This window comes from Dendrobates tinctorius, unplaced genomic scaffold (genome assembly GCF_039654945.1).
Source record: "Dendrobates tinctorius isolate UK_male_01 unplaced genomic scaffold, ASM3965494v1 ptg000211l, whole genome shotgun sequence".
Classification (NCBI taxonomy): domain Eukaryota; kingdom Metazoa; phylum Chordata; class Amphibia; order Anura; family Dendrobatidae; genus Dendrobates; species Dendrobates tinctorius.
In genome coordinates, this window is record NW_027361878.1 from 16,445,994 (window position 1) to 16,472,737 (window position 26,744).

The 26,744-nt window shown below is 46.4% G+C and overlaps 1 protein-coding gene across 1 annotated transcript in view; it reads left to right on the forward strand.

Moving 5' to 3' along the window:
* Positions 1–26,744, forward strand: part of LOC141058309 (solute carrier family 22 member 20-like) — a 53,144-nt gene that overhangs the window by 9,507 nt on the left and 16,893 nt on the right. Inside the window, exons 4-9 of the mRNA XM_073554514.1 lie at positions 1,106–1,209; positions 13,709–13,863; positions 13,949–14,117; positions 15,028–15,151; positions 19,074–19,189; positions 19,414–19,628. Coding sequence (XP_073410615.1) covers positions 1,106–1,209; positions 13,709–13,863; positions 13,949–14,117; positions 15,028–15,151; positions 19,074–19,189; positions 19,414–19,628 — 883 coding nt within the window. The remainder of the gene's footprint in view (positions 1–1,105; positions 1,210–13,708; positions 13,864–13,948; positions 14,118–15,027; positions 15,152–19,073; positions 19,190–19,413; positions 19,629–26,744) is intronic.

Sequence of the window (26,744 nt, forward strand, 5' to 3'; positions counted from 1 at the left end):
GGAAAAGTGGCAGAAGGTGGATTTCTCTGATGAATCTTCAGTAGAATTACACCACGGCTGCCGCAAATACTGCAGGAGACCTACTGGAGCCCATATGGATCCAAAATACACCCAGAAAACAGTTAAATTTGGTGGTGGAAAGATCATGGGGGTGTGCAAAACATTTGCAAGGTGGAAGGCAATATCAATAGCCTAAAATATCAAGAAGTATTAGCTACCTCTTATATTCCAAATCATAAAAGGGGTCAAATTCTGCAGCAGGATGGTGCTCCATCTCATACATCCATCTCTACAACAAAGTTGCTCCAGGCAAAAAAGATCAAGGTGCTCAAGGACTGGCCAGCCCAGTCACCAGACATGAACATCATTGAGCATGTTTGGGGTAGGATGAAAGAGGAAGCTTGGAAGACAAAACCAAAGAATCTAGATGAACTCTGGGAGGCATGTAAGACTGCATTCTTTGCCATTCCTGATGACTTCATTAATAAATTGCATGAATCATTGTTAAAACCGCATGGATGCAGTCCTTCAAGCTCATGGAAGTCACACAAAATATTAAATATGACTCTAATTGCACCACAACTTCATTCACCAATGTTATGCAACATATATTTGTTTTTTAAGTTAATTATTTGTTTGAATATCACATTACTTTCTGTGGCTGACACAACTTTTGTCTTGCCAAAATCTGACCATTCTGTGTCCATTAAATGATCAATATTTCCGCATTGATGCCAATTTATTTTCTTAACCTAAACCACATTTCAGAGGGTTTCAGCTTTCAAAAGAATAATTTATACAACCAATGGATGAATTTAACGTCAGGTTATAATCTTTTATTTACATAACATGGATAAGCGACATAACTTCTGTCAGGGCGTGTATAATAAAAGAAAGTCAGTACAAGGTAAGAACTGGATGCTGCAGCTCATTGTGGTATTTGGACATGCTCCAGTAGCTGTGTAATTCAAAGCACTGCTCCCAAATCCTAAAAAATGGCCAGAACTTAATCTATCATTAGAGTTAAAGACTAAATTGACATTAATATTTTGACATTTTATCCTCTAGAACTTCATAATAATTATTAATTCCCTTTACTTTGCAGTGGAATTTAGTTTGTAACCAAATTCCCTGGAGGCAAGTAGCCCGTTCCATCTACATGACTGGTGTACTTTTGGGAGCACTCGTCTTCGGCACTCTTGCCGATAAGTAAGTTCATAATCTCTTCTTCAGACTATGGTCTGTTCATCTAGTTCCCGGTTACCCAATCACAGTGGGATGGTTTTTTAGGTATCTTTGTAGAGCACATTCGCCCTACGGTAATGCACAGTTACACGTGAAGACATCTGAGGCTGTGCAATGCAGAGGAATTAGATTGCTCTTCAAAGTAATATTACTGTCACAAAACTGTGAATCCGTAGAAATTTTATGGTCAATTACAGAAACATGTGAAGAAAGGGTAGCTGCGGCCAATAGGCGGTGATATTCTTTTTTTCCATACTTTATTAATATCATATCTCATTAACACATTAGTTATACATATGCATAGATTTTTTTTTTTCAGTAAATATATTTATTAGAATTTTAAACAGTAAGAACAATAAAAGGAGACATTACAATGTCCAAAGCTATACATTACACCTCTATAAAAGCAGCACGAGTGTAGTCGAACAAAAATTCTGGTACATAAAGGAATACATGCTTGCCATTTTGAGATTCATCTCCGGACATGAACCTTATACACAGAACCTATGTAAAAAGTAATCGTAGGGATAGAAGAAAGAAAGAGAAAAGAAGAGGGGGGAGAGGGGGAATGTGGAAAAGGAGGAGTAAGGGGGAGAGAGGAGGGAAGGTTAGGGGAGACCGAGCAATGTAAATGCCCACGTATTAAGGCTTATGAATATGTACGCAGCCAAGTCAGGAACCTTGTGCTCTCCTTGAAGGATTGCCAGAGGAACCAGGTGCGTCCCTGTTCACATGCAGCATCACCATCACTCGCCGCTAGTGACTCCAGGCGATGTAGTCTCTCCATTTCAGTGATTCATTCCTCCGTGGAGGGGACCTCAGTGGACCTCCAATGTCGGGGAATAACCACTCTGGCAGCCGTTAGGTAAAATCTCAAAATCCCCTTTTTAACAGAAGCAATCGAACTAGGTATCAGGGACAGCAGGGCCATTTGAGGTGAGGGCTCACGGCGGACCCCAGTCATCAGGTGAAAGGCATCAAAAACTGAGTTCCAGAAGGGTTGCAGGGGACCACAAGACCACCAAATGTGAAGCATAGAGCCCATGGCGGATCCACATCTCCAGCAGGCGTCCGGAGTTAATCCTGTGGAGTAGTGTGAGGCACCTATACTAGCGCGTCAGCAATTTATAATTCCTCTCCTGCGCCTGACTGGACATTGTCATCTTATGTGCAAGAGAAAAATTTTCAAGCTATCCGCCTCAGAAAAGGTGATCCCCAGGTCCCTCTCCCAAGCCTCCATAAATCCAAGCTTAGTAGGGGGGAGCGAATTCAAGACCAGGCCATAGAGCACCGAAACCACATGGGAGGGACACTCGGTAGGGAGCATCAGGGACTCAAATGGCGTCAGCGCCCCCATCAGCACACTGAGAAGAAAGCTCCGCAATTGCAGAAACTCCAGCCAGGACAGCGGTGTCGTATGACCAGGGTCTCGTAATCCCCGCACATCAGAGAGCCCCGCCAGCTTATCCTTCACCTGACCCAGTCCCACCCCGTCGAACCGTGACCAACACAAATACGTCAATCCATTCATTGCTGGGGGAAAGGCCGGATTGTCAAAAAGGGGACTCAATCCGCTCAATCGGGAGGTCAAGCGTAGTTTCACATACGATCTGTCCCAGAACCTCAGAACAACCTGTGTGAGTGGAGCATAACTTGACACGGGTGGGCCTCCGATCCCCCCAGCCAAGGCAGCCAATACAAAGAAGAGGGTGATAAAAGTCTCTCCAAGAGCACCCACTCTTTATGAGCATCACCGAACCTCTAATCGACAATCCTAGAGAGCAAGACTGCCTGATAACGGTTAAAATCAGGAAGGCCTACTCCTCCTTTAGTCTTGGGTCTCACTAGTTCCGAGAACCGGGTCCGCGGTTTCCTAGTCCCCCAAATAAAGCTATTGATAGCCGATTGCAGGCACCAGAAAAAGCAACCCAGTGTCATGATCCCAGTGCAGGTTTTTGAGCTGCACACCGGGGGTTAATGTCTGGAGCTCTGTGCAGGTTTTGACCTGCACACTTGGGGTTAATGATTGTGGCCTCTTTCTGGTTCTGGGAGAGCTTCATAAACCCCTGGGTAGCTTCAATCCCTGCCAGTTATACTTTTGCCTTTGGCCTAGTGTGCTGACCCCCGTGTGCCTGTTTGTTGTTATAGCTTGTTTATATGGTTCTGACCCGATTCTGTTTCCCGTTGTGAGTTTGCCTGTTGATTTTGTACTGCGTTATTATCTGTGTATGACTCATTGCCTGTGACCTGACTACTCTCTGCTCGCCCCTCTTGTACCTTGCAGCTATCTCTGTGTGTGACTCATTGGCTACGTCCTGACTATTCTCACTGTCTATGCCCCTTGGTAACTTTGTCTCGCAGTTACTCTGCTAGGAATTGTCTTGCAGCTCCTAGCTCTGTGGAGTTTAAGCCACGCCTCTAGCAGTCACGTGCTTCAGGTCCTGCGGGTCTGAAGTACACATCTATTCGGTTGCTGCCCGCTCCACAGGTAGCTTTGAGCACTGTTCGCTTTACTCAGGACACGCGCACTGGCTCAGTGAGCAAGTTCACTGCGGTGTCTCTGACATTTTAACTGGCCTACAATTTTTTTTTCTCTCCTCACTTCTGCAGCATGGACCCAATGTGTGCTTTATTTGAGCAGGTGAAAAGCTTGACTCAGTCACTGCAGAAGCTTAGTTTGGAACACCAAGCTCTGGCCCAGTCCCAACGGCGGGTTGAGGACTCAGTTCAGGGGGTACTTTCCGCAGGCTTCCAGCAGGTGGGGAATAGAGATGTCATTTTAGTCCCACCTGAATCCCCGGTTAAATTACCAGATATATTTTCTGGTAACAAGGATGATTTCAGGGCATTTAAGGAGGGCTGTAAGCTTTTTTTTTCTTTGAGACCCTGCTCCTCTGGGGATGAGAAACAGAGGGTGGGGGTGGTGATGTCCCTGCTTAGGGGGTCCCCACAAGCCTGGGCATTCTTGCTTTCCTCTTCTGCCCCTGAGAGAATGTCTGTGGATGCATTTTTTGAAGCCTTAGGGCTTATTTATGATGAGCCTGATAGAGTGCGGTTGGCTGAGGACAAAGTAATGAGTGTCTGTCAGGGGGAGCACTCGGCCGAATGGTTCTGTACTGAGTTCAGACGTTGGGCAGCGGAGATTTCCTGGAGTGATGCCGCCCTTCGGGGGCTGTTCCACAGAGGCCTGTGTGAACGTCTGAAGGATGCTTTGGCACTCCATCCTCCGCCTGACTCCCTGGAGGATGCCATGGTCCAAGCGGTTCGCATGGATCGCAGGCTGCGGGCTAGAGGCATTATGCAACGGGAATCGCCCTTATTCTTCAGTGGAGATGAGACCCAGACTCTTCCTATGGCTATGGAGGTGAGCGCTGTCACCTGTGAGGGAAAGGAAAGAAGACGCCGCCGGGAAAAGCAGTTGTGCTTCTATTGTGGGAAATCTGGACATTGGAAGAAGGACTGCCCCTCCTGTCCGTCATCCTCCAAGATGGCGGGAAATGACCAGGTCTGGGTAGTAATCGAGGAGGCTACCCAGACCTTCAGGTACAATTTTTCTCATGTGCAAAAATGGTGCTGCAGGTGGAACTGGAACTTAGTTATGGTCCTGTTCAGACTACTGCTTTTATTGACTGCGGTTCGGCTGTGAACATGATTGATACCAAGGTTATGACTCTTAATAAGATAGGGACAGTCAGGCTTCATGATCCTGTTAAACTTGTGGCATTTGACTCATCTCCTCTTACCCAAGATGGTATCTCTTGCAGGTCTGAACTTTTTTCTCTTAAAGTGGGTTCCACTCATGTGGAGAAACTAAGTTGTCTGGTGCTAGATAACTTGCCTGCAGCACTGGTACTGGGGATGCCTTGGCTTCAACGCCATAATCCTACCATTGATTGGGTTACAGGGGAAAGCACTCAATGGGGATGCAATAATAAATGTGGTAACCGGGGACATCTTGTTAACGCTGTTAAATCCGTGTCTGTGTCGTCTGTCGATCTGGAAGGTATTCCGGAGTACCTGAAAGATTTCGAAGATGTTTTTTCCGAAAGTGAGGCTGAGGTGCTGCCACCACATAGACCCTATGATTGTACCATTGATTTAGTACCCGGAGCCAAGTTACCTAAGGCTCGATTGTTCAATTTGTCTGGGCCTGAGCGCCAAGCCATGAAGGAGTACATAGCTGAGAGTCTCCGCAAAGGGCATATCAGGCCTTCTGTGTCACCTGTGGCAGCAGGGTTCTTCTTTGTGAAGAAAAAAGATGGTGGTTTGCGGCCGTGCCTCGACTTTCGGGAACTGAACAAGATAACGGTTAGGAACGCTTACCCGCTTCCCCTCATCCCAGACTTATGTAACCAGTTAGCTGGGGCCCAATGGTTCTCCAAGTTAGATCTGCAGGGGGCCTACAATCTGATAAGGGTTCGGGAAGGGGACGAGTGGAAAACGGCATTCCTCACATCAGAAGGACTCTTTGAGAACCTGGTAATGCCATTTGGGTTAACTAATGCACCCGCTATTTTCCAAAATTTCATCAATGTTGTGTTTTCTGATCTGATAGGCCATTTTGTTATTATTTATTTGGATGATATTTTGGTGTATTACCCGGACAGTCAATCTCACTTGCAACATCTAAAGACAGTTCTCCAGAGACTCAGGGAGAACCAATTGTTCGCCAAATTGGAAAAATGTTCGTTTTTTGTACAGGAGCTGTCTTTTTTGGGGTTGATTGTGTCCTGTGAGGGGTTTCGTATGGATCCTAAGAAGGTGCTGGCGATCGCTGACTGGGTTCAGCCTCGAGATCTCAAGGGGCTCCAGCGCTTCTTAGGATTTGCGAACTATTACCGGAGATTCATGAAAGGTTTCTCACAAGTGGTGAAACCACTCACGGATCTTACCCAGAAGGGAGCTGATGTAAAAAATTGGTCTGTACTCGCTAAGGAATCCTTCTCAGCGATTAAGAAATGTTTTATGTCTGCCCCGGTGTTGGTGCAACCTGACCCGTCCAAACCATTCATTGTGGAGGTGGATGCTTCTGAAGTGGGGGTGGGGGCTTGCTGTCCCAGGGTCCGGCCACCCTTACCAATCTCAAACCCTGTGCCTTCTTCTCCAAGAAGTTCTCTTCAGCTGAGAAAAACTATGATGTAGGCAATAGAGATCTTCTTGCGGTCAAGCTGGCGTTTGAGGAATGGAGGCACTTTTTGGAAGGGGCGGCTCACCCTATCACGGTTGTCACGGATCACAAAAATTTGGCATACCTTGAATCTGCTAAGAGGCTTACTCCTAGACAGGCCCGTTGGTCACTTTTTTTTTCACGATTTCAGTTCTCAATTACTTTTCGACCGGGGTCCAAAAATGTTAAAGCGGATGCCCTGTCCAGAAGTTTTGATCCAGTGTCTCCCCATGAACCGCCGTCCTCCATTCTTCCCCCAGGGGTGGTAGTGGCGGGGGTCTAAACTGAGTTGGAACAAGAAATCCTAAGGGCTCAGGCCCTCGCTCCGGCAACCAGGCCAAGCGATAAACTGTTTGTTCTAGATTCATTGCAGCCTAGACTTCTGCAGGAGTTTCATGATTCTAGGCTGAGTGCTCATCCAGGTATCACGGCCACTAGAGAGGCAGTAGCCAGGGGTTTTTGGTGGCCTTCATTAAGGTCCGATGTCAAGGAATTTGTTTCTGCTTGTGACATATGTGCCCGTTCCAAAAGCTCGCATAACCGACTGGCTGGGGAACTCATATCTTTACCGGTTCCTGATAGGCCATGGACTCATCTTTCCATGGATTTTATTACCGGCCTTCCACCTTCCAGGGGCAATACCGTGATCTGGGTGGTGGTGGATAGGTTTTCTAAACAGGCCCATTTCATTCCCTTGGCAGCATTACCTTCAGCAGAAACGTTGTCAAGATTGTTTGTGCAGCATGTGGTCCGATTGCATGGGGTACCCCTGAATGTTGTGTCTGACAGAGGTGTGCACTTTGTGGCCAAATTTTGGAGGGCGTTCTGTATGAAATTGAGCATCTCACTCTCCTTCTCGTCGGCATATCACCCGGAGAGTAATGGTCAGACAGAACGCACCAATCAATCCCTGGAACAAATTCTCAGGTGTCTGACCTCCGCCAGACAGGAGGATTGGTGTGATGCGTTACCGTTGGCTGAATTCGCTTTTAACAACCGGGTGAGTCAGTCCACCAACATGTCCCCATTACTGATTAACTATGGCTTTAATCCGCATTTTGGGGAGTTTTCTTGGGTGGATTCCGTTTGTCCAGGAGCAGAGGGGTCCGTTCTTAGGGTAAAAAACCTCTGGGCTGAAGTCCGGCGTAATATCTCTCGAGCCCAGGGGAGATACAAATATTTTGCGGACAAAAAGAGAGCCTCGGGAGACATGTTTCAGGTGGGAGAGAAGGTTTGGCTCTCCACGCGTAACATCAACTTAAAGGTACCATCACTTAAGTTGGGACCAAAGTTCATTGGTCCGTACGAGATTATGGAGATAGTCAACCCTGTGTCGTATAATAATAATAATAATAATCTTTATTTTTATATAGCGCTAACATATTCCGCAGCGCTTTACAGTTTGCACACATTTTCATCACTGTCCCCGATGGGGCTCACAATCTATATTCCCTATCAGTATGTCTTTGGAGTGTGGGAGGAAACCGGAGTGCCCGGAGGAAACCCAGTATAGGTTGCGTCTCCCCGCCTCCTTAAAAATATCTAATGTGTTCCATAAGTCTCTGTTGAAACCAGCAGGATCTGTCAAAGAGAACTCTGAGACTGTTGTTCCTCCAGTGCTGGTGGAGGGTCAATTGGAGTATGAGGTCGGACATATTGTGGACTCTCGGCGGGTGCGCCGCTCTTTGCAGTACCTGGTCCACTGGAAGGGATATGGACCAGAAGAGCGCTCATGGGTCCCTGCTCGCTCGGTACATGCAGATCGCCTGGTTCAGGCGTTCCATGTCAAGTACCCGGGGAAGCCTGGGGGTCCAGAGGCCCCCCGTTGAGAGGGGGGTACTGTCATGATCCCAGTGCAGGTTTTTGAGCTGCACACCGGGGGTTAATGTCTGGAGCTCTGTGCAGGTTTTGACCTGCACACTTGGGGTTAATGATTGTGGCCTCTTTCTGGTTCTGGGAGAGCTTCATAAACCCCTGGGTAGCTTCAATCCCTGCCAGTTATACTTTTGCCTTTGGCCTAGTGTGCTGACCCCCGTGTGCCTGTTTGTTGCTATAGCTTGTTTATGTGGTTCTGACCCTATTCTGTTTCCCGTTGTGAGTTTGCCTGTTGATTTTGTACTGCGTTATTATCTGTGTATGACTCATTGCCTGTGACCTGACTACTCTCTGCTCGCCCCTCTTGTACCTTGCAGCTATCTCTGTGTGTGACTCATTGGCTACGTCCTGACTATTCTCACTGTCTATGCCCCTTGGTAACTTTGTCTCGCAGTTACTCTGCTAGGAATTGTCTTGCAGCTCCTAGCTCTGTGGAGTTTAAGCCACGCCTCTAGCAGTCACGTGCTTCAGGTCCTGCGGGTCTGAAGTACACATCTATTCGGTTGCTGCCCGCTCCACAGGTAGCTTTGAGCACTGTTCACTTTACTCAGGACACGCGCACTGGCTCAGTGAGCAAGTTCAGTGCGGTGTCTCTGACACCCAGAACCTGCACTGGAGCCGTCTGGAAAAGATAGAGGAATTGGGGCAAGATTTCCATTTTGCCATATCGTTTAAGGTCCAAGATAGTTTTTTGCAGGAGCGGGACATAGTTCAGAGCATATGTTGCGGTCGTCTTCCACTTAAAAGAAAAGGACGCCTGTAGCTGAGAAACCAGATCATCAGGCAAGGAGATACTGAGATACTCATCTTGGAGTAGTTGACTTTAAAATTTGAGACCTCCCCGAACCTACGGAACTCTCGGAGGAGTACAGGAAAGGCCACCGTCGGGTTAGTAATATATAGTAGTAAGTCATCCGCGTATAGGGATATCTTAAACTCATGTTGGCCAATCCGTAGACCCTCAATATCAGGTGTCTTCCGTAATGCCACTGTTAGATGTTCCATCGCAAGGACATAAAATAAGGGGGAAAGGGGGCAACCCTGATGGGTCCCGTTCCTTATATCAATGGACGGGGAGAAGGTGCCATTCACTCTGAGACGGGCCGTAGGTCTATGATACAGAGCAAAAATCCTATCTAACATGTTAGGACCCACTCCCAATTGCCTCAGGGAAGCGCGTAGAAAGGGCCAGCCTAGGCGATCAAACGCCTTCTCAGCGTCAATAGATAATAAGCATGCTGGTACCTTTCCGGTGCGCATATACGAAGTCAGAAGCAACATCTTTACCGTGTTATCCCTGGCCTCCCTATGTGGTACAAAGCCCGCTTGATCATTATGGATGGCCCCAGGAAGAACAGGGTTCAATCTACCAGCTAACACTTTCGCGAACACCTTCACATCCACATTAATAAGGGATATGGGCCTATAGCTTGCACATAATAGGGGATCTTTCCCCGGTTTAGGAATCACGGTGACTGTAGCCATCAGCGTTTGGGGGGCAAAAGGACAGCTGGCCGAGATGGAGATGTGTACAAAGCGTACGAAGCAGAGCCGCGTGTGTACGGAGCGGAGCCACGTGTGTACGAGGTGTACGGAGTGGAGCCACATGAGTACAAGGTATATAAAGCAGAGCCATGTGTGTGTACAAGGTGTATGGAGCGTGGCCGCGTGTGAACGAGGTGTATGGAACAGAACCGCATTTGTACGAGGTTTACGAAGAGGAGCCATGTGTGTGTACAAGGTGTACGGAGCGTGGCTGCGTGTGAATGAGGTGTATGGAGCAGAGCGGCATTTGTACGAGGATTACGGCGTGGAGCCATGTGTGTGTACGAGGTGTACGGAGCAGAGCAGCGTATGAACGAGGTGTATGAAGCAGAGCCGCATGTGTACAAGGTTTACGGAGTGGAGGCATGTGTGTACGAGGTGTACTGAGTGTGGCCGTGTGTAAATGAGGTGTATGGAGCAGAGCCACATTTGTACAAGGTTTATGGAGTGGAGCCACATGAGTACAAGGTATATAAAGCAGAGCCATGTGTGTGTACAAGGTGTATAGAGCGTGGCCGCGTGTGAACGAGGTGTATGGAGCAGAGCCGCATTTGTACAAGGTTTATGGAGTGGAGCCATGTGTGTGCACGAGGTGTACGGAGTGTGGCTGCGTGTGAATGAGGTGTATGGAGCAGAGCGGCATTTGTACGAGGATTACGGAGTGGAGCCATGTGTGTGTACGAGGTGTACGGAGCGGAGCAGCGTATGAACGAGGTGCATGAAGTAGAGCTGCATGTGTACAAGGTTTACGGTGTGGAGCCATGTGTGTACGAGGTGTACCGAGCGTGGCCGCGTGTAAATGAGGTGTATGGAGCAGAGCCACATTTGTACAAGGTTTATGGAGTGGAGACATGTGTGTACTGAGTGGAGCCGTGTATGTGCGAGGTGTACTGGTGCGGAGCTGTGTGTACAAGACATACAAAGTGGAACCGTGTGTGTATGAGGTGTGCGGAGCCGTGCGCGTACAAGGTGTATGGTGGGGAGCATTCATACCTCCCAACTGTCCCGGATCCAGTGGAACAGTCCCGATTGAGATTCTGCCCCACTGTGTCGGCTGGGAGCTTACTTTTCCCGCGGACGCAGGAGTACACGGCGGATCCCCGAGGAGCACTTTAATTAAAACTCGCACGGGACATTCCACCGAAAGTGACGTGCTGGAAGCTGACCGGAATGGAGGTAATTTCAGGAGGAGATTGTGACGGAACCATGGAGGCAGCTCAGGGAATGCTTCAGATCTATCACCGTGTCCTCCGACAACAGGATTGCCTTGGAATCGGAGATGCCGGCCATGTGAGCAGATCATGATATGTTGTATAAAAAGGTGTGGGGTGCACCAAACAATCAATGGGTTCTATATATGAGGGTGCAAAAGCCTTGCATGGAGAGAACCATGAAATGTAAGAGAAAAAAGACCAAGCAAAGAATGGCCTGCACACCAATTAAATCTGATAACACATAATAACCGTAGAAAAATGCTTTATTGGAAAACACAACACACGTGTTAAAAACAATTAAAAAGGACAAAGGAAGTCCATGTAACACCCCTGCATGTAATAATCACATACAGCCATAATAGGTATAGAGCCCTTTTTGTATCATTAAGAACACAGACAATGAAAAGCCATCACAATACACCATGTGTGCAGAGTTTTTTCTGAGACATATGTAGTCTCCAAATTGATTCCTATATACCAGCCCAATGTACAAACTTTCCAGGACCACAATTCAGGAGCCTGCAAACAAATAAGGCTGATAAAATGTAAGAGAAGTTGTAGCTACATACTCACTGAACCACCTAATGAGCAAAAACCCTGAAAGCCAGCTCAATATTGCCAGATGATGTGCTGGTGGATGGCCAGGCACCCATGAAGTCTGTGGATAGCCAAGGGAATAATGCCCATAGGCATCCAAAATAAAGCTAACACAGGGCTGAAGACATGGAGCAGGGGTGTGAGGAGCAAACCCACGCGTATCGCTTGCTTAAAGCAGCTTCATCAGGGGAAGTGCCTTAGCAGATCATGATATGTCCTGCATTGGAGGCTCAGGTGGGCACTACAATGGGAGCCTGACTGCTATAGTATGTTTATAGAATCTTTCTTTCTCTCTCTGTTTCTTTCTCTCTCTGTTCTTTCTTTCCCTCTATAATCTTTCTTTCTCTCTCTCTCTGTTCTTTCTTTCTCTGTTCTTTCTTCCTTTCTTTCCCCTCTTTCTTTCTCTCTCTGTTCTTTCTTTCTCTGTTCTTTCTTCATTTCTTTCCCCTCTTTCTTTCTTTCTCTCTGTTCTTTTTTTCTCTCTCTTCTTTCATTCTTTCCCCTCTTTCTCTCTCTCTCTGTTCTTTATTCCTTCTCTCTGTTCTTTCTTTCTCTCTCTCTCCCTGTTCTTTTTTTCTTTCCCTTTCTTTTTCTCTCTCTCTGTTCTTTCTTTCCCCTCTTTCTTTATTTCTCTGATCTTTCTCTCTCTATTCTTTCTCTTTCTTTCTCTCTCTCTGTTCTTTCTTCCTTCCCCTCTTTCTTTCTCTCTCTGTTCTTTCTTTCTTTTTCTCTCTGTTCTTTTATTCTTTCCCCTCTTTCTCTCTGTTCTTTATTTGCTTCTCTTTTTCTCTCACTGTTCTTTCTTTCTCTCTCTGTTCTTCCTTTCTCTCTCTGTTCTTTCATTCTTTCCCCTCTTTCTCTCTCTCTGTTCTTTTTTCTTTCCCCTTTCTTTTTCTCTCTCTCTGTTCTTTCTTTTCCCTCTTTCTTTATTTCTCTGATCTTTCTCTCTCTATACTTTCTCTTTCTTTCTCTCTCTGTTCTTTCTTCCTTCCCCTCTTTCTTTCTCTCTCTGTTCTCTTTCTTTCTCTCTCTGTTCTTTCATTCTTTCCCCTCTTTCTCTCTCTGTTCTTTATTTCCTTCTTTCTTTCTCTCTCTGTTCTTTCTTTCTCTCTCTGTTCTTTCTTTCTCTCTCTCTGTTCTTTCTTTCTCTCTCTCTGTTCTTTCTCTCTCCCTATGATAATTCTTTCTTTTCCTCAGTACCAGTCACTGTGCCCATAATGCCAGCCACTGTGTCCTCAGTACCAGTCAGTGTGATCAGCAGTACTAAGTGGGTGCGGTTGGGGCATGGATATGGATGTGACTAGTTGTAAAATGGGTGTGGTTGGGGGCATGGCCTACAATTTGCCGCACGCCCGACCACTGCTTGCCCCCCCTAGTTTTGATTCTGGGTATGCCCATGTCTCTAACATCCACCAGCTCTGTGATGTTGTGGATGAGGATTCCAGGGACCACCTGTGAAGCTCTAGTGACCTCCATGCCCAAGAGAGTTAAGGCAGTTCTTGAAAATAATGGGAGGCCACACAAAATATCCACACTTTGGGCACAATTTGTCCATTTTCACTAAGGGGTGTACTCACGTTTGTTGCCAGCGGTTTAGACATTAATGGCTGTGTGTTGAGTTACTTAAAGGGCCCACCGAATTAACACTGTTACACAAGCTGTACACCGACTACTTTACATTGTATCACAGTGCCAGATCTACAGTGTTGTCCCATGAAATGATAAAATAAAATATTTACAAAAATGTGAGGGGTGTACTAACTTTTGTGATATACTGTACACACAAGATGTTATAGCTTTCATTTATGAATCAATCCAAAAATGATTTTCTAGTAGTAAGTGATTGGCTCCGAAGTCTGCTCCAATCAGGATTGTCTTTCTTTGGAGCATTGTATAGTTTTGGAACCTAGGCCCATTGGAGGAAATTCTGGTGGGCCAACAAGCCACGACATTTCTTATATGTTAAATGATGCCTTGGGGTGAACCACAGCAGGTGAATACAGAGTGATTGACGCCTTGGTTTTCATAGCACGTTTCATCATGATAATTTGTCTTGGTGTTATAGACTGGGCAGAATGGAGATCCTCATATGGTCTTACCTTCAGATGGGAGTAGCTGGAAGCTGTGCTGCCTTCTTACCCACATATGATGGCTATTGTGCTTTCCGCTTCCTTTGTGGTGTGGCGTCATCGGCTATCTCTGTGAACAGCATCTCCTTAAGCAAGTATCCTATGATGACAGATTAGGAGTCAATAATTATAGCATTTATGTACACTTCTTTTTATTCATTTCCCTTATTTTGCAGTCTTAGAGTGGATGCCCAAGCGTGGCCGGACGCTGGCTGGAAATTTTTTCGGCTTTTCCTACTCGGTAGGACAAATAGTTTTAGCCTCTATGGCGTACCTGATCCGAGACTGGCGATGGCTTCAGTTTGCAGTTTCTGCCCCTTTCTTAATCTTCTTCATTTACTCTTGGTAAGCTCTCAGTTTTCACTAGTCCCTATGAGAGGGTGGGAGATTAGGAAAAGTTGAAATAGTTAAATAATAGCGATGAGCGAACGAGATCGGAGAAAGTCTTATCCGACCATGCTTGGGTGTTATCCGAGCATCTGGGCGTGCTCGTATATTATGTTCCAGTCTCTGCTGCTGCATGATTTGCGGCTGTTAGACAGCCTCAACACATCTGGGGATTCCCTAACAAACAGACAATCCCCGCATGTGTTCAGGCTGTCTAACAGTCGCAAACCATGCAGCCTCAAGGACTCAAACATAATATATGAGCACAACCAAGATACTCGGGATAACACCCGAGCATGGTCGGATAAGACGTTATCCGAGCACATTCGCTCATCACTATTGGCTAACCCATTTTTAAGCCCCCTAAACGCACAGCGATCTCGCTAGCAAGATCGCTGTGTGTGACAATGACCAGCGACCGGCCCCCCTGCCGGGTATTGCTGATCGTCCTGGAATGGCCAGGACATTTTTTTGATCGCTGGTCTCCTGCTGGACAGCACGCATCGCTGTGTGTGACAGGCGGGAGACCAGCGATCAGCGAGCTGGCGCTGGTAACTAAGGTACACATTGGGTTTCTAAGTGCCGCGCGCACCTTAGAAACCTGATGTGTACCTTGGTTACCAGCTGCCTGCACCAGCGCACTGGTAACTAAGGTACACAGTGTATAACTAAGCGACCTGCATCGCTTGTTACCCGCGTGTCGCTGGTGCTGATCGCTGGTGAAGCTGTCAGTTTGGCAGCTCACCAGCAATCATGTGGTGACGCACCATCGATCCTGACAAGGTCATATCATTGTCGGGATCGCTGGTGCGTCGCTATGTGTGACGGGGCCCTAACACTTATTCATCTCTTCTATCTCTTGGTTCAGGTGGCTACCTGAATCTGCTCGTTGGCTAATTCTTCGGGGTGACCCTCATAAGGCTCTGAAGCATTTAAGACAGGCTGCCCAAATCAATGGAAAATGGATAGAAGGAGAGAAATTGACAGCAGAGGTAAAATATGCAATGCTTTGGCACGGTATAGAATATAACTAGGACAGTCACATCATATTTTTATACAAAATTGTATTGCAATATTTCATGGGAAATATGCAGGAATAAGTTCAAGAACGATACCTTTTATATATTGTGGATATGATGTGGATTTTTTCCTGATTACCCCCAGTTACCTGCAGGATTTCCAATGTTTTTTTTCAAAATCCCCGCGAGTTGCATGCAGATTTTGTTGCGAATTGTGTTGGGAATTTCACCTTGTTCAATGCAAGATTAAAAACTGTAATGCATTCTGCAGGAAGAATTGAAATGCCGAACATCTTAAAATCTGTACAGCAGGTCAATTTATGCACAGAATTTCTTTTAAATCTCATGAACTTAGCTGTTAGGCCAGTTTCACATTAGCGCTTTTTAAGCGCACGCACGGCCGGGGGTAGCTCCGACCCCGAGCCGGCTCTCTGCCCGGCGTGCCCGCCCCTTGCTTGTAGCGCCGCCTCCTATCGCACAGCGGCGCCTGCGATCAGCGCACCCTATCTTTAGCATAGGGTGCGCAGATCGTGCGCAGGCCGTGCGCTAGTTGCGCTTTGACCTGCGCTGCGCACTTTTGACGGTGCGCCGTGCGCGCCAAAATCCGAAAAGTTTGATTTTGGCTCGCACGGCGCACCGTCAAAAGTGCGCAGCGCAGGTCAAAGCGCAACTAGCGCACGGCCTGCGCACGATCTGCGCACCCTATGCTAAAGATAGGGTGCGCCGATCGCAGGCGCCGCTGTGCGATAGGAGGCGGCGCTACAAGCAAGGGGCGGGCACGCCGGGCAGAGAGCCGGCTCGGGGGCGGAGCTACCCCCGGCCGTGCGTGCGCTTAAAAAGCGCTAATGTGAAACCGGCCTTACTGTGTGATGCTGCGGCTTTTCCACACGCCAATCCGTCCAGAAACAATGCACCAAATCCAGAACGTGTGCATCCATCCTATGGTTTTTGGCTAAGATCAAGTATGGTATCTTTGGAATACACGGCTTAGCCTAGCCCTAGTAGATTGATACGTAATGTACACTGTGTACGGTGCGGTTGTTAGTATGCCAGTTGGCTTTTATAGTCATCCAGTAGAAACCATGGCCCCCCATGATCTACACCATTAGATGCGTATGTTTGAAAACCCCAGGAGTGGTGACCTTGCGGTGCCATAATTCACTGAGATTGGGAACCCTACTTGTATTTTGGCACATTTGCACAGTACTTCAAATTTTCACACTCAGTTAAGCACACATCCTTGTTTTCTGTCAAGGATGGGGGAATTGTTCAGTTTTACACTGAAAACTCTTTCCACTGTTAATTACATTTATTTTTTCCACATGTGTGCCACATTTAATTTTTCACGTGTCCTGCGTCAAGGACTTCTCAGGATGTGGTTCCCTCGCGAACATTCTAGAGTGTGTGGCCATCAGGTTCTGCTTCTCAATGCAAAAGCCACAGCTGCCTTCCCTTGGAACAGGAGTCAGGCTAGATTGGCTCCTGGTTTCTCTTCGGTGGCAACCAGGAGCATTTTAGCTTTCCCTGAACTTCGGCAAAAGAGAGCCATTTGTGCAGATCCCTCGTTGTGACCCTCTGGATCAGAGGGATATTAAATGTTATGTTGGGGGCACTCCTCCTTTCGAATTCAGCTGCGATAGACAGCATCCTCATTTTGTGGCACATTTTTCAAAGCACCTGGGTGAAGAAAGCACAATTTTGGGCTTTCAATTAAAAAACATTGGACAGTGTGGTATTTGCATAGGAAAATGTAGTCTGGTGCTCTTTTCTATATGGATGAATAAACAATATGAAGATGGATATTGGCCAGACCGAGCCTGAAAGGACATTCTTTTGGCATTTGTATTGTGATTGGGATCTATGAAAATGGTAACGAGCTTATTACTGGTGTTATCGCCATATAATGTGAGACGTTATGAGATGTTGTATTTGCTTTAAATTAAATTGTAAAATTCAAATATGTGCACGGAAGAGCCACGCTGATACACTGAGCATCAAGGCAGATCTCTCTTTATTACATCATCAGTCACTCATATACAGTACATAGACATTCCTTGGACATTCATTGTATCAATATCAATGGCTCAGCTTATGTTTAAAGCTATGTGCACACGTTGCGGAATTTCTGCGGAAATTTCCACAGTTCCCGCCGCGGGTAAAACACATGCGAAATCGTTTTTCCCGCAAAAAAACAAGCGTTTTGCAAGCGTTTTTCGCTTGCAGAATGCTTGCGCTCTTCCAAGCGATTTGAAGCATTGCTTGGAAATGTGATTGACAGGTTGGTCACACTCGTCAAACATAGTGTTTGACAAGTGTGACCAACTTTTTACTATTGAGGCCGCCTATGCAGCCTCAATAGTAAAAGATAGGATGTAAAAAATAGAATAAAAATAAAAAAAGACTGTTATTCTCACCTTCTGACGGCCGCCGATCTTCTTCGCGCCTGTCTCCACGCTCATGCCATCTTCCGGTCCCAGTAATACTTAGCGCGAATGACCGCGATGATGTCGCAGTCTCGCGAGACGGCGATGGTGTTGCGAGAACGCGGCGTCATCGCGGTCATTCGTCCTAAGGATTACTGGGACCGGAAGATGGCATGAGCGTGGAGACAGGCGCGAAGAAGATCGGCAACCGTCAGAAGGTGAGAATAACAGTCTTTTATTTTTGTTCTATTTTTTACAGGGATATGGTACCCAGGGCCTGGAGGACAGTCTCCTCTCCTCCAGACCCTGGGTACCATCCGCACATGAAGCGCTCACCTCACGCATGGTGGGCACAGCCACATGCGTAAACTGAGCGGTTCAATGTAATCCTACGGTGGCGGAATCGCCGCGATTCCGAAAAAGGAATGAGCATGCTGCGTATTTTTCCGCTATGCGATTCCGCAGCGGAATAATCCGCAGCATTAGCACAGCAATTGCGGAATCCCATAGGATTGCATGGGATGCTTTTTTTTTTCGTTATCGCAGCAAAATCGCGTGTTAAAAAACGCCGCGAAAACACAAAAAAAACGCTACGTGTGCACACAGCGTAAATATCTGCTGGCATTTGCATACATATGCCTCATTGGCTAAAGGTACCGTAATACTGTCTATACCCAGATGAAGAGGTAGGTGTGTTTCTCCTTGGGTTTTGTTTCTCCCACTCTCCTATGTTTTCTCGGACCTTCCTGAGGGACCTGTTATCACAAAATCACATACTGACTCAAACTCCAACTCGGAAAGCAGTAGAGAATATATCATCTTTATTTTTATATAGCGCCAACATATTCTGCAGCGCTTTACAGTTTGCACACATTATCATCACTGTCTCCGATGGGGCTCACAATCTACGGTAAAACAAACACAGGGAAAACATACAAACTCCTTGCAGATGTTGTCCTTGGTGGGATTTGAACCCAGGACTCCAGCGCTGCAATGCTAACCACTGAGCCACCGTAGAGTGCCAACCACTGAGGTACAGTGCCAACCACTGAGGTACAGTGCCAACCACTGAGCCACCGTACAGTGCCAACCACTGAGGTACAGTGCCAACCACTGAGCCACCGTACAGTGCCAACCACTGAGGTACAGTGCCAACCACTGAGCCACCGTACAGTGCCAACCACTGAGGTACAGTGCCAACCACTGAGCCACCGTACAGTGCCAACCACTGAGGTACAGTGCCAACCACTGAGCCACCGTGCTGCCTCAATATATGTAGAATATCCACAATAGAGTCCAGACAGATAAATATAAATCCTGCTCTCACCTCGGTGTAAACTTTGAATGTAGTGCAGAAACACAAGGTGCATTTACTACTGTAATTTCACATCAGTTTTCTGAATTTCTCCAATATACAGTATTTTTGATCAATTCTTTAGCCTTCTTCCATATTCTTCATGCTCCGTCCACAGGTGCTTTGCTCTGAGATGCAGAAAGATATTCCTATTATCAGAACCTCGCACTCGGTGTTTGACCTTGTCCGCACTCCGGCTATAAGACGAATGTCCTTCTGTCTAGTTCTAGTTTGGTAAGTTGATGCTGATCGGGGGCAATTCATTTCTTCAATCCAATGTGTTATGTGATCCTTTATTATGTTTTTGGAAAATATATAATTCTATGTAATATATGGCAAAAGATAACGGTAAGTGGAAAAAAAATGTACCCGATAGATAGAGCCACCACCATTACGTATGTGCTAAATATCCAAACTAAAGTAATTACTATAGATTAATCCTTTTTTTCTTACAATAGGTTTTCAAGTAATTTTGCCTATTATGGGCTTAGCATGGACCTGAAGAATTTTGGGCTGAACATTTTTCTGGCCCAGGCGCTCTTTGGCGGTGTAGAAATGATGGCAAAAGTGATTGTGATGTTGGTGATGACGTTTGTGGGAAGACGAGTCATGCAGTTTGCCTCCTTGTTTCTGGCTGGAGTAATGGTGCTATCTTACAGCTTCACTCCTCAAGGTAAGGCTCTGTACAGACCGCCGTGTATTCTCTCATCCGAGAGTGTCAGATCGATTGTGCTAATCACACACTTGGACAAATCCACCAAGTATGACTGGGACACATGGTATCAATTATTACCTGTAATTATACTCCCCATGTATCCACTCAGATTAATGATGCCTATCATCAACTACATAGCATATCCACAAAAAAAGATGATTAAAAGGCACTTTTACTAATATAGAAAAGACTTTATTTTGGAACCACATTTAAAATATTACACATCACCAATTAGAGGAATAAGGGGAAATAGACATACACATACAGTCATATGTAAAAGTTTGGGCACCCCTATTAATGTTAACCTTTTTTCTTTATAACAATTTTGGTTTTTGCAACAGCTATTTCAGTTTCATATATCTAATAACTGATGGACTCAGTTATATTTCTGGATTCAAATGAGGTTTATTGTACTAACAGAAAATGTGCAATCTGCATTTAAACAAAATTTGACCGGTGCAAAGGTATGGGCACCCTTATCATTTTCTTGATTTGAACACTCCTAACTACTTTTTACTGACTTTCTGAAGCACTAAATTGGTTTTGTAACCTCATTGAGCTTTGAACTTCATAGCCAGGTGTATCAAATCATGAGAAAAGGTATTTAAAGTGGCCACTTGCAAGTAGTTCTCCTATTTGATTCTCCTATGAAGAGCGGCATCATGGGCTCCTCAAAACAACTCTCAAATGATATGAAAACCAAGATTATTCAACATAGCTTTTCAGGGGAAGGATACAAAAAGTTGTCTCAGAGATTTAACCTGTCAGTTTCCACTGTGAGGAACATAGTAAGGAAATGGAAGAACACAGGTACAGTTCTTGTTAAGCCCAGAAGTGGCAGGCCAAGAAAAATATCAGAAAGGCAGAGAAGAAAAATGCTGAGAACAGTCAAGGACAATCCACAGACCACCTCCAAAGACCTGCAGCATCATCTTGCTGCAGATGGTGTCACTGTGCATCGGTCAACAATACAGCGCACTTTGCACAAGGAGAAGCTGTATGGGAGAGTGATGCGAAAGAAGCCATTTCTGCAAGCACGCCACAAACAGTCGCCTGAGGTATGCAAAAGCACATTTGGACAAGCCAGTTACATTTTGGAAGAAGGTCCTGTGAACTGATGAAACAAAGATTGAGTTGTTTGGTCATACAAAAAGGCGTTATGCATGCGCTGTATTGTTGACCGATGCACAGTGACACCATCTGCAGCAAGATGATGCTGCAGGTCTTTGGAGGTGGTCTGTGGATTGTCCTTGACTGTTCTCACCATTCTTCTTCTTTGCCTTTCTGATATTTTTCTTGGCCTGCCACTTCTGGGCTTAACAAGAACTGTACCTGTGTTCTTCCATTTCCTTACTATGTTCCTCACAGTGGAAACTGACTGGTTAAATCTCTGAGACAACTTTTTGTATCCTTCCCCTGAAAAGCTATGTTGAATAATCTTTGTTTTCAGATCATTTGAGAGTTGTTTTGAGGAGCCCATGATGCCACTCTTCATAGGAGAATCAAATAGGAGAACTACTTGCAAGTGGCCACTTTAAATACCTTTTCTCATGATTTGATACACCTGGCTATGAAGTTCAAAGCTCAATGAGGTTACAAAACCAATTTAGTGCTTCAGGAAGTCAGTAAAAAGTAGTTAGGAGTGTTCAAATCAAGAAAATGATAAGGGTGCCCATACTTTTACACCGGTCAAATTTTGTTTAAATGCAGATTGCACATTTTCTGTTAGTACAATAAACCTCATTTGAATCCAGAAATATAACTGAGTCCATCAGTTATTAGACATATGAAACTGAAATAGCTGTTGCAAAAACCAAAATTGTTATAAAGAAAAAAGGTTAACATTAATAGGGGTGCCCAAACTTTTACTTATGACTGTATGTATAGTGTGATTGCACACATAAAAATGACGCACTCATCCAGTACATGGAGGATAATAGCTGCTATATGTCTCCAGTTATATAGCTATCATAATATGGTAATTATCCAAAGGTAGATCAACCTCAGAAAACAAAAAAATTTTTTTGATAATAGTATTAAAATTACCATATGCCAAAGATAATTCTCAGATTTTACCACAGAGGTTGTATACTATAACCTCACATAATGCCACGTAATATAAGGAAACCATATTATAGATACCTATTTATATTATTAAGCATCCACCACTAAAAATGGCCACTATAATTAGCATACATTGCCACTATATGATACTGAGTATTTGTTGGACGATGCCTAGATACAGCTACACATCCTGACTAACCACCTATTTCACTGCCTATATTACCGCCAAAATGGCCACTATGTAAATAGGGAACAAAAGCCCATTATGTAATAATTACCGGCGGTGATGGTCAGGGGGTACTCCGATGTCTGGATAGCGTGTCCACCCCGACGCGTGTTTCGGACCCGCCTTCTTCAAGGGGCCTGGCCAGTGTGTAAACTGGCATCATTTTATAGTATGCCCGGGCGCCGCATATTGCAGCGTTACCGGAAGTCATGCCCGCGGCCCGGAAATGACGCGCTCCGTTGCTGTGGCAACCGCAACGCCGGTCTGCACTGGCGCACACAGTGGGAGTGGCCGGGGCGGGCCTCCCCCACCATGTAGAGACGCCACATACAGACAGGGGCAGCGGCAAAAGGGAGACAGGCGAGAAAAAAAGTCTCCATCTTCCCCATTGTGCCAGCGCATGGAAATCAGACTGCACTCAGATGTCATCCGATTGCAGTCTGATGTTTTCTACGCACTCATTGCATGGCCGAGTGCGATTGACATGTGCACGGCCCCATAGATCTGATGTTTTGTCGGATCGCACTTGGACCAAAAATATGTCCCTAAAACAGATTGATTACCTGTTAATCCCCTCCAACAATAGTTAACGGATCATTTTCTTCCATATGTTACACTCTTTTATTGCGGTGAGTCCTAAAAGTTTGATACATTTTGCATCCTGTTAGCTTAAAGTTACATTATATCTCTGCTACTAAGTGTCTTGTTTCTACAATTACATAGACTACATGGTATACATAAATAACAAGATCCCAAGTACAGAGTACATAATAATAATCCTTCTTGAGTCACCCTCAGTGACTTTATGGAGACAAATCCCCTATTGAGCTCCTGATATGTAATAACACCAAGAAAACGGAGCGATAACCACCATAATGCCAAAATATCCAAAAATAATAAATTTGTCCTTGTCTGGTGTGCAGGAATGTGCCCCTATGCACGTTTCGCAGTTGCTTCCCCGGGGGGCCTTGCTCAAGGGGGGCACATTCCGGCACACCAGACAAGGACATGGGTAAGATTAACCCCTAATTACTGTGTCTTTATGCCGTATATTTTATTTTTTATCCCATATACCTGGATCCATTTACTAGCCATGATTACATGTGTACGGGGATCTACTACAGGGAAAAGTATTATATGGTGACTGGGGTTTATTCTCTGATGGCATTATACTATAGACTAGCTGAAGAGCCCGGCGCTGCCCGGGCATAGTAACTAACTGTGGTTAGTTATAGCAAATTATAATTATCCTCCATCCCATAGTCCAGTGCCCATATACCCATCATACATATCCACCATCCCATAGGCCCGTGCCCATATACCCATCATACATATCCTCCATCCCATAGTCGAGTGCCCATATACCCATCACACATCCTCCATCCCATAGTCCCATGCCCATATACCCATCATACATATTCGCCATCCCATAGTCCCATGCCCATATACCCATCATACATATTCGCCATCCCATAGTCGAGTGCCCATATATCCATCACACATCCTTCATCTCATAGTCCCATGCCCATATACCCATCATACATATCCTCCATCCCATAGTCCCGTGCCCATATACCCATCATACATATTCGCCATCCCATAGTCAAGTGCCCATACATCCATCACACATCCTTCATCTCATAGTCCCATGCCCATATACCCATCATACATATCCTCCATCCCATAGTCGAGTGCCCATATACCCATCATACATATCCTCCATCCCATAGTCCAGTGCCCATATACCCATCATACATATCCTCCATCCCATAGTCCCATGCCCATATACCCATCATACATATTCGCCATCCTATAGTCGAGTGCCCATATACCCATCACACATACTCCATCCCATAGTCCCATGCCCATATACCCATCATACATATCCTCCATCCCATAGTCCCATGCCCATATACCCATCATTCATATTCTCCATCCCATAGTCCTATGCCCATATACCCATTATACAAATTCGCCATCCCATAGTCCCATGCCCATATACCCATCATTCATATTCTCCATCCCATAGTCCTATGCCCATATACCCATTATACAAATTCGCCATCCCATAGTCCCATGCCCATATACCCATCATTCATATCCTCCATCCCATAGTCCAGTGCCCATATACCCATCATACATATTCGCCATCCCATAGTCCCGTGCCCATATACCCATCATACATATCCTCCATCCCATAGTCCCATGCCCATATACCCATCATACATATCCTCCATCCCATAGTCCAGTGCCCATATACCCATCATAAATATTCGCCATCCCATAGTCCCGTGCCCATGTACCCATCACACATCCTTCATCTCATAGTCCCGTGCCCATATACCCATCACACATCCTTCATCTCATAGTCCCATGCCCATATACCCATCATACATATCCTCCATCCCATAGTCAACCATTATGACATCATAATGAGCGGCGGGGCTTGCAACCTATGATGACATCAGCGTCGGCATGGCAACCATTATGACATCATAATGAGGGGTGGGGCTTGATACACACACACTGCTTCCCCAGTATGTAGATAGGGGCAAAATTGTTTAGTGAATTGGAACTCGCGGGGTTAAAATTTCGCCTCACAACATAGCCTAGGACACTCTCGGGGTGCAGACGTGTGACTGTGCCAAATTTTGTGGCTGTAGCTGCGACGGTGCGGATGCCAATCCCGGACATACATACACACACTTGAGCTTTATATATTAGATATAAAGCTGAGTGTATAGCCCCGCCCACTCCACATAGCCACATTCACTATAATATCCCTCATCATCCCGTCAGCCAGAGCTACCGGACTACTACCCCTAATATCCCACATCATCCAGAGCCACCGGACTACTACCCCTAATATCCCACATCGTCCCTTCAGCCAGAACCACCAGACTACTACCCCTAATATCCCACATCGTCCCGTCAGCCAGAGCCACCGGACTACTACCCCTAATATCCCACATCATCCAGAGCCACCGGACTACTACCCCTAATATCCCACATCGTCCCGTCAGCCAGAACCACCAGACTACTACCCCTAATATCCCACATCATCCCGTCAGCCAGAACCACCGGACTACTACCCCTAATATCCCACATCATCCCGTCAGCCAGAACCACCAGACTACTACCCCTAATATCCCACATCATCCCGTCAGCCAGAGCCACTGGACTACTACCACTAATATCCCACATCATCCCCTCAGCCAGAGCCACCGGACTACTACCCCTAATATCCCACATCGTCCCGTCAGCCAGAGCCACCGGACTACTACCCCTAATATCCCACATCGTCCCGTCAGCCAGAGCCACCGGACTACTACCCCTAATATCCCACATCGTCCCGTCAGCCAGAGCCACCGGACTACTACCCCTAATATCCCACATCATCCCCTCAGCCAGAGCCACCGGACTACTACCCCTAATATCCCACATCATCCCCTCAGCCAGAGCCACCGGACTACTACCCCTAATATCCCACATCATCCTCTCAGCCAGAGCCACTGGACTACTACCCCTAATATCCCACATCATCCAGAGCCACCGGACTACTACCCCTAATATCCCACATCGTCCCGTCAGCCAGAGCCACCGGACTACTACCCCTAATATCCCACATCGTCCCGTCAGCCAGAGCCACCGGACTACTACCCCTAATATCCCACATCATCCCCTCAGCCAGAGCCACCGGACTACTACCCCTAATATCCCACATCATCCCCTCAGCCAGAGCCACCGGACTACTACCCCTAATATCCCACATCATCCTCTCAGCCAGAGCCACTGGACTACTACCCCTAATATCCCACATCATCCCGTCAGCCAGAGCCACCGGACCACTACCACTAATATCCCACATCATCCCCTCAGCCAGAGCCACCGGACTACTACCCCTAATATCCCACATCATCCCCTCAGCCAGAGCCACCGGACTACTACCCCTAATATCCCACATCATCCCCTCAGCCAGAGCCACCGGACTACTACCCCTAATATCCCACATCATCCTCTCAGCCAGAGCCACCGGACTACTACCCCTAATATCCCACATCATCCCGTCAGCCAGAGCCACCGGACCACTACCACTAATATCCCACATCATCCCCTCAGCCAGAGCCACCGGACTACTACCCCTAATATCCCACATCATCCCCTCAGCCAGAGCCACCGGACTACTACCCCTAATATCCCACATCATCCCGTCAGCCAGAGCCACCAGACTACTACCACTAATATCCCACATCATCCCCTCAGCCAGAGCCACCGGACTACTACCCCTAATATCCCACATTATCCCATCAGCCAGAGCCACCGGACTACTACCCCTAATATCCCACATCATCCGGTCAGCCAGAGCCACCGGACTACTACCCCTAATATCCCACATTATCCCATCAGCCAGAGCCACCGGACTACTACCCCTAATATCCCACATCATCCCCTCAGCCAGAGCCACCGGACCACTACCACTAATATCCCACATCATCCCCTCAGCCAGAGCCACCGGACTACTACCCCTAATATCCCAAATCATCCCGTCAGCCAGAGCCACCGGACTACTACCCCTAATATCCCACATCATCCCCTCAGCCAGAGCCACCGGACTACTACCCCTAATATCCCACATCATCCTCTCAGCCAGAGCCACTGGACTACTACCCCTAATATCCCACATCATCCCGTCAGCCAGAGCCACCGGACCACTACCACTAATATCCCACATCATCCCCTCAGCCAGAGCCACCGGACTACTACCCCTAATATCCCACATCATC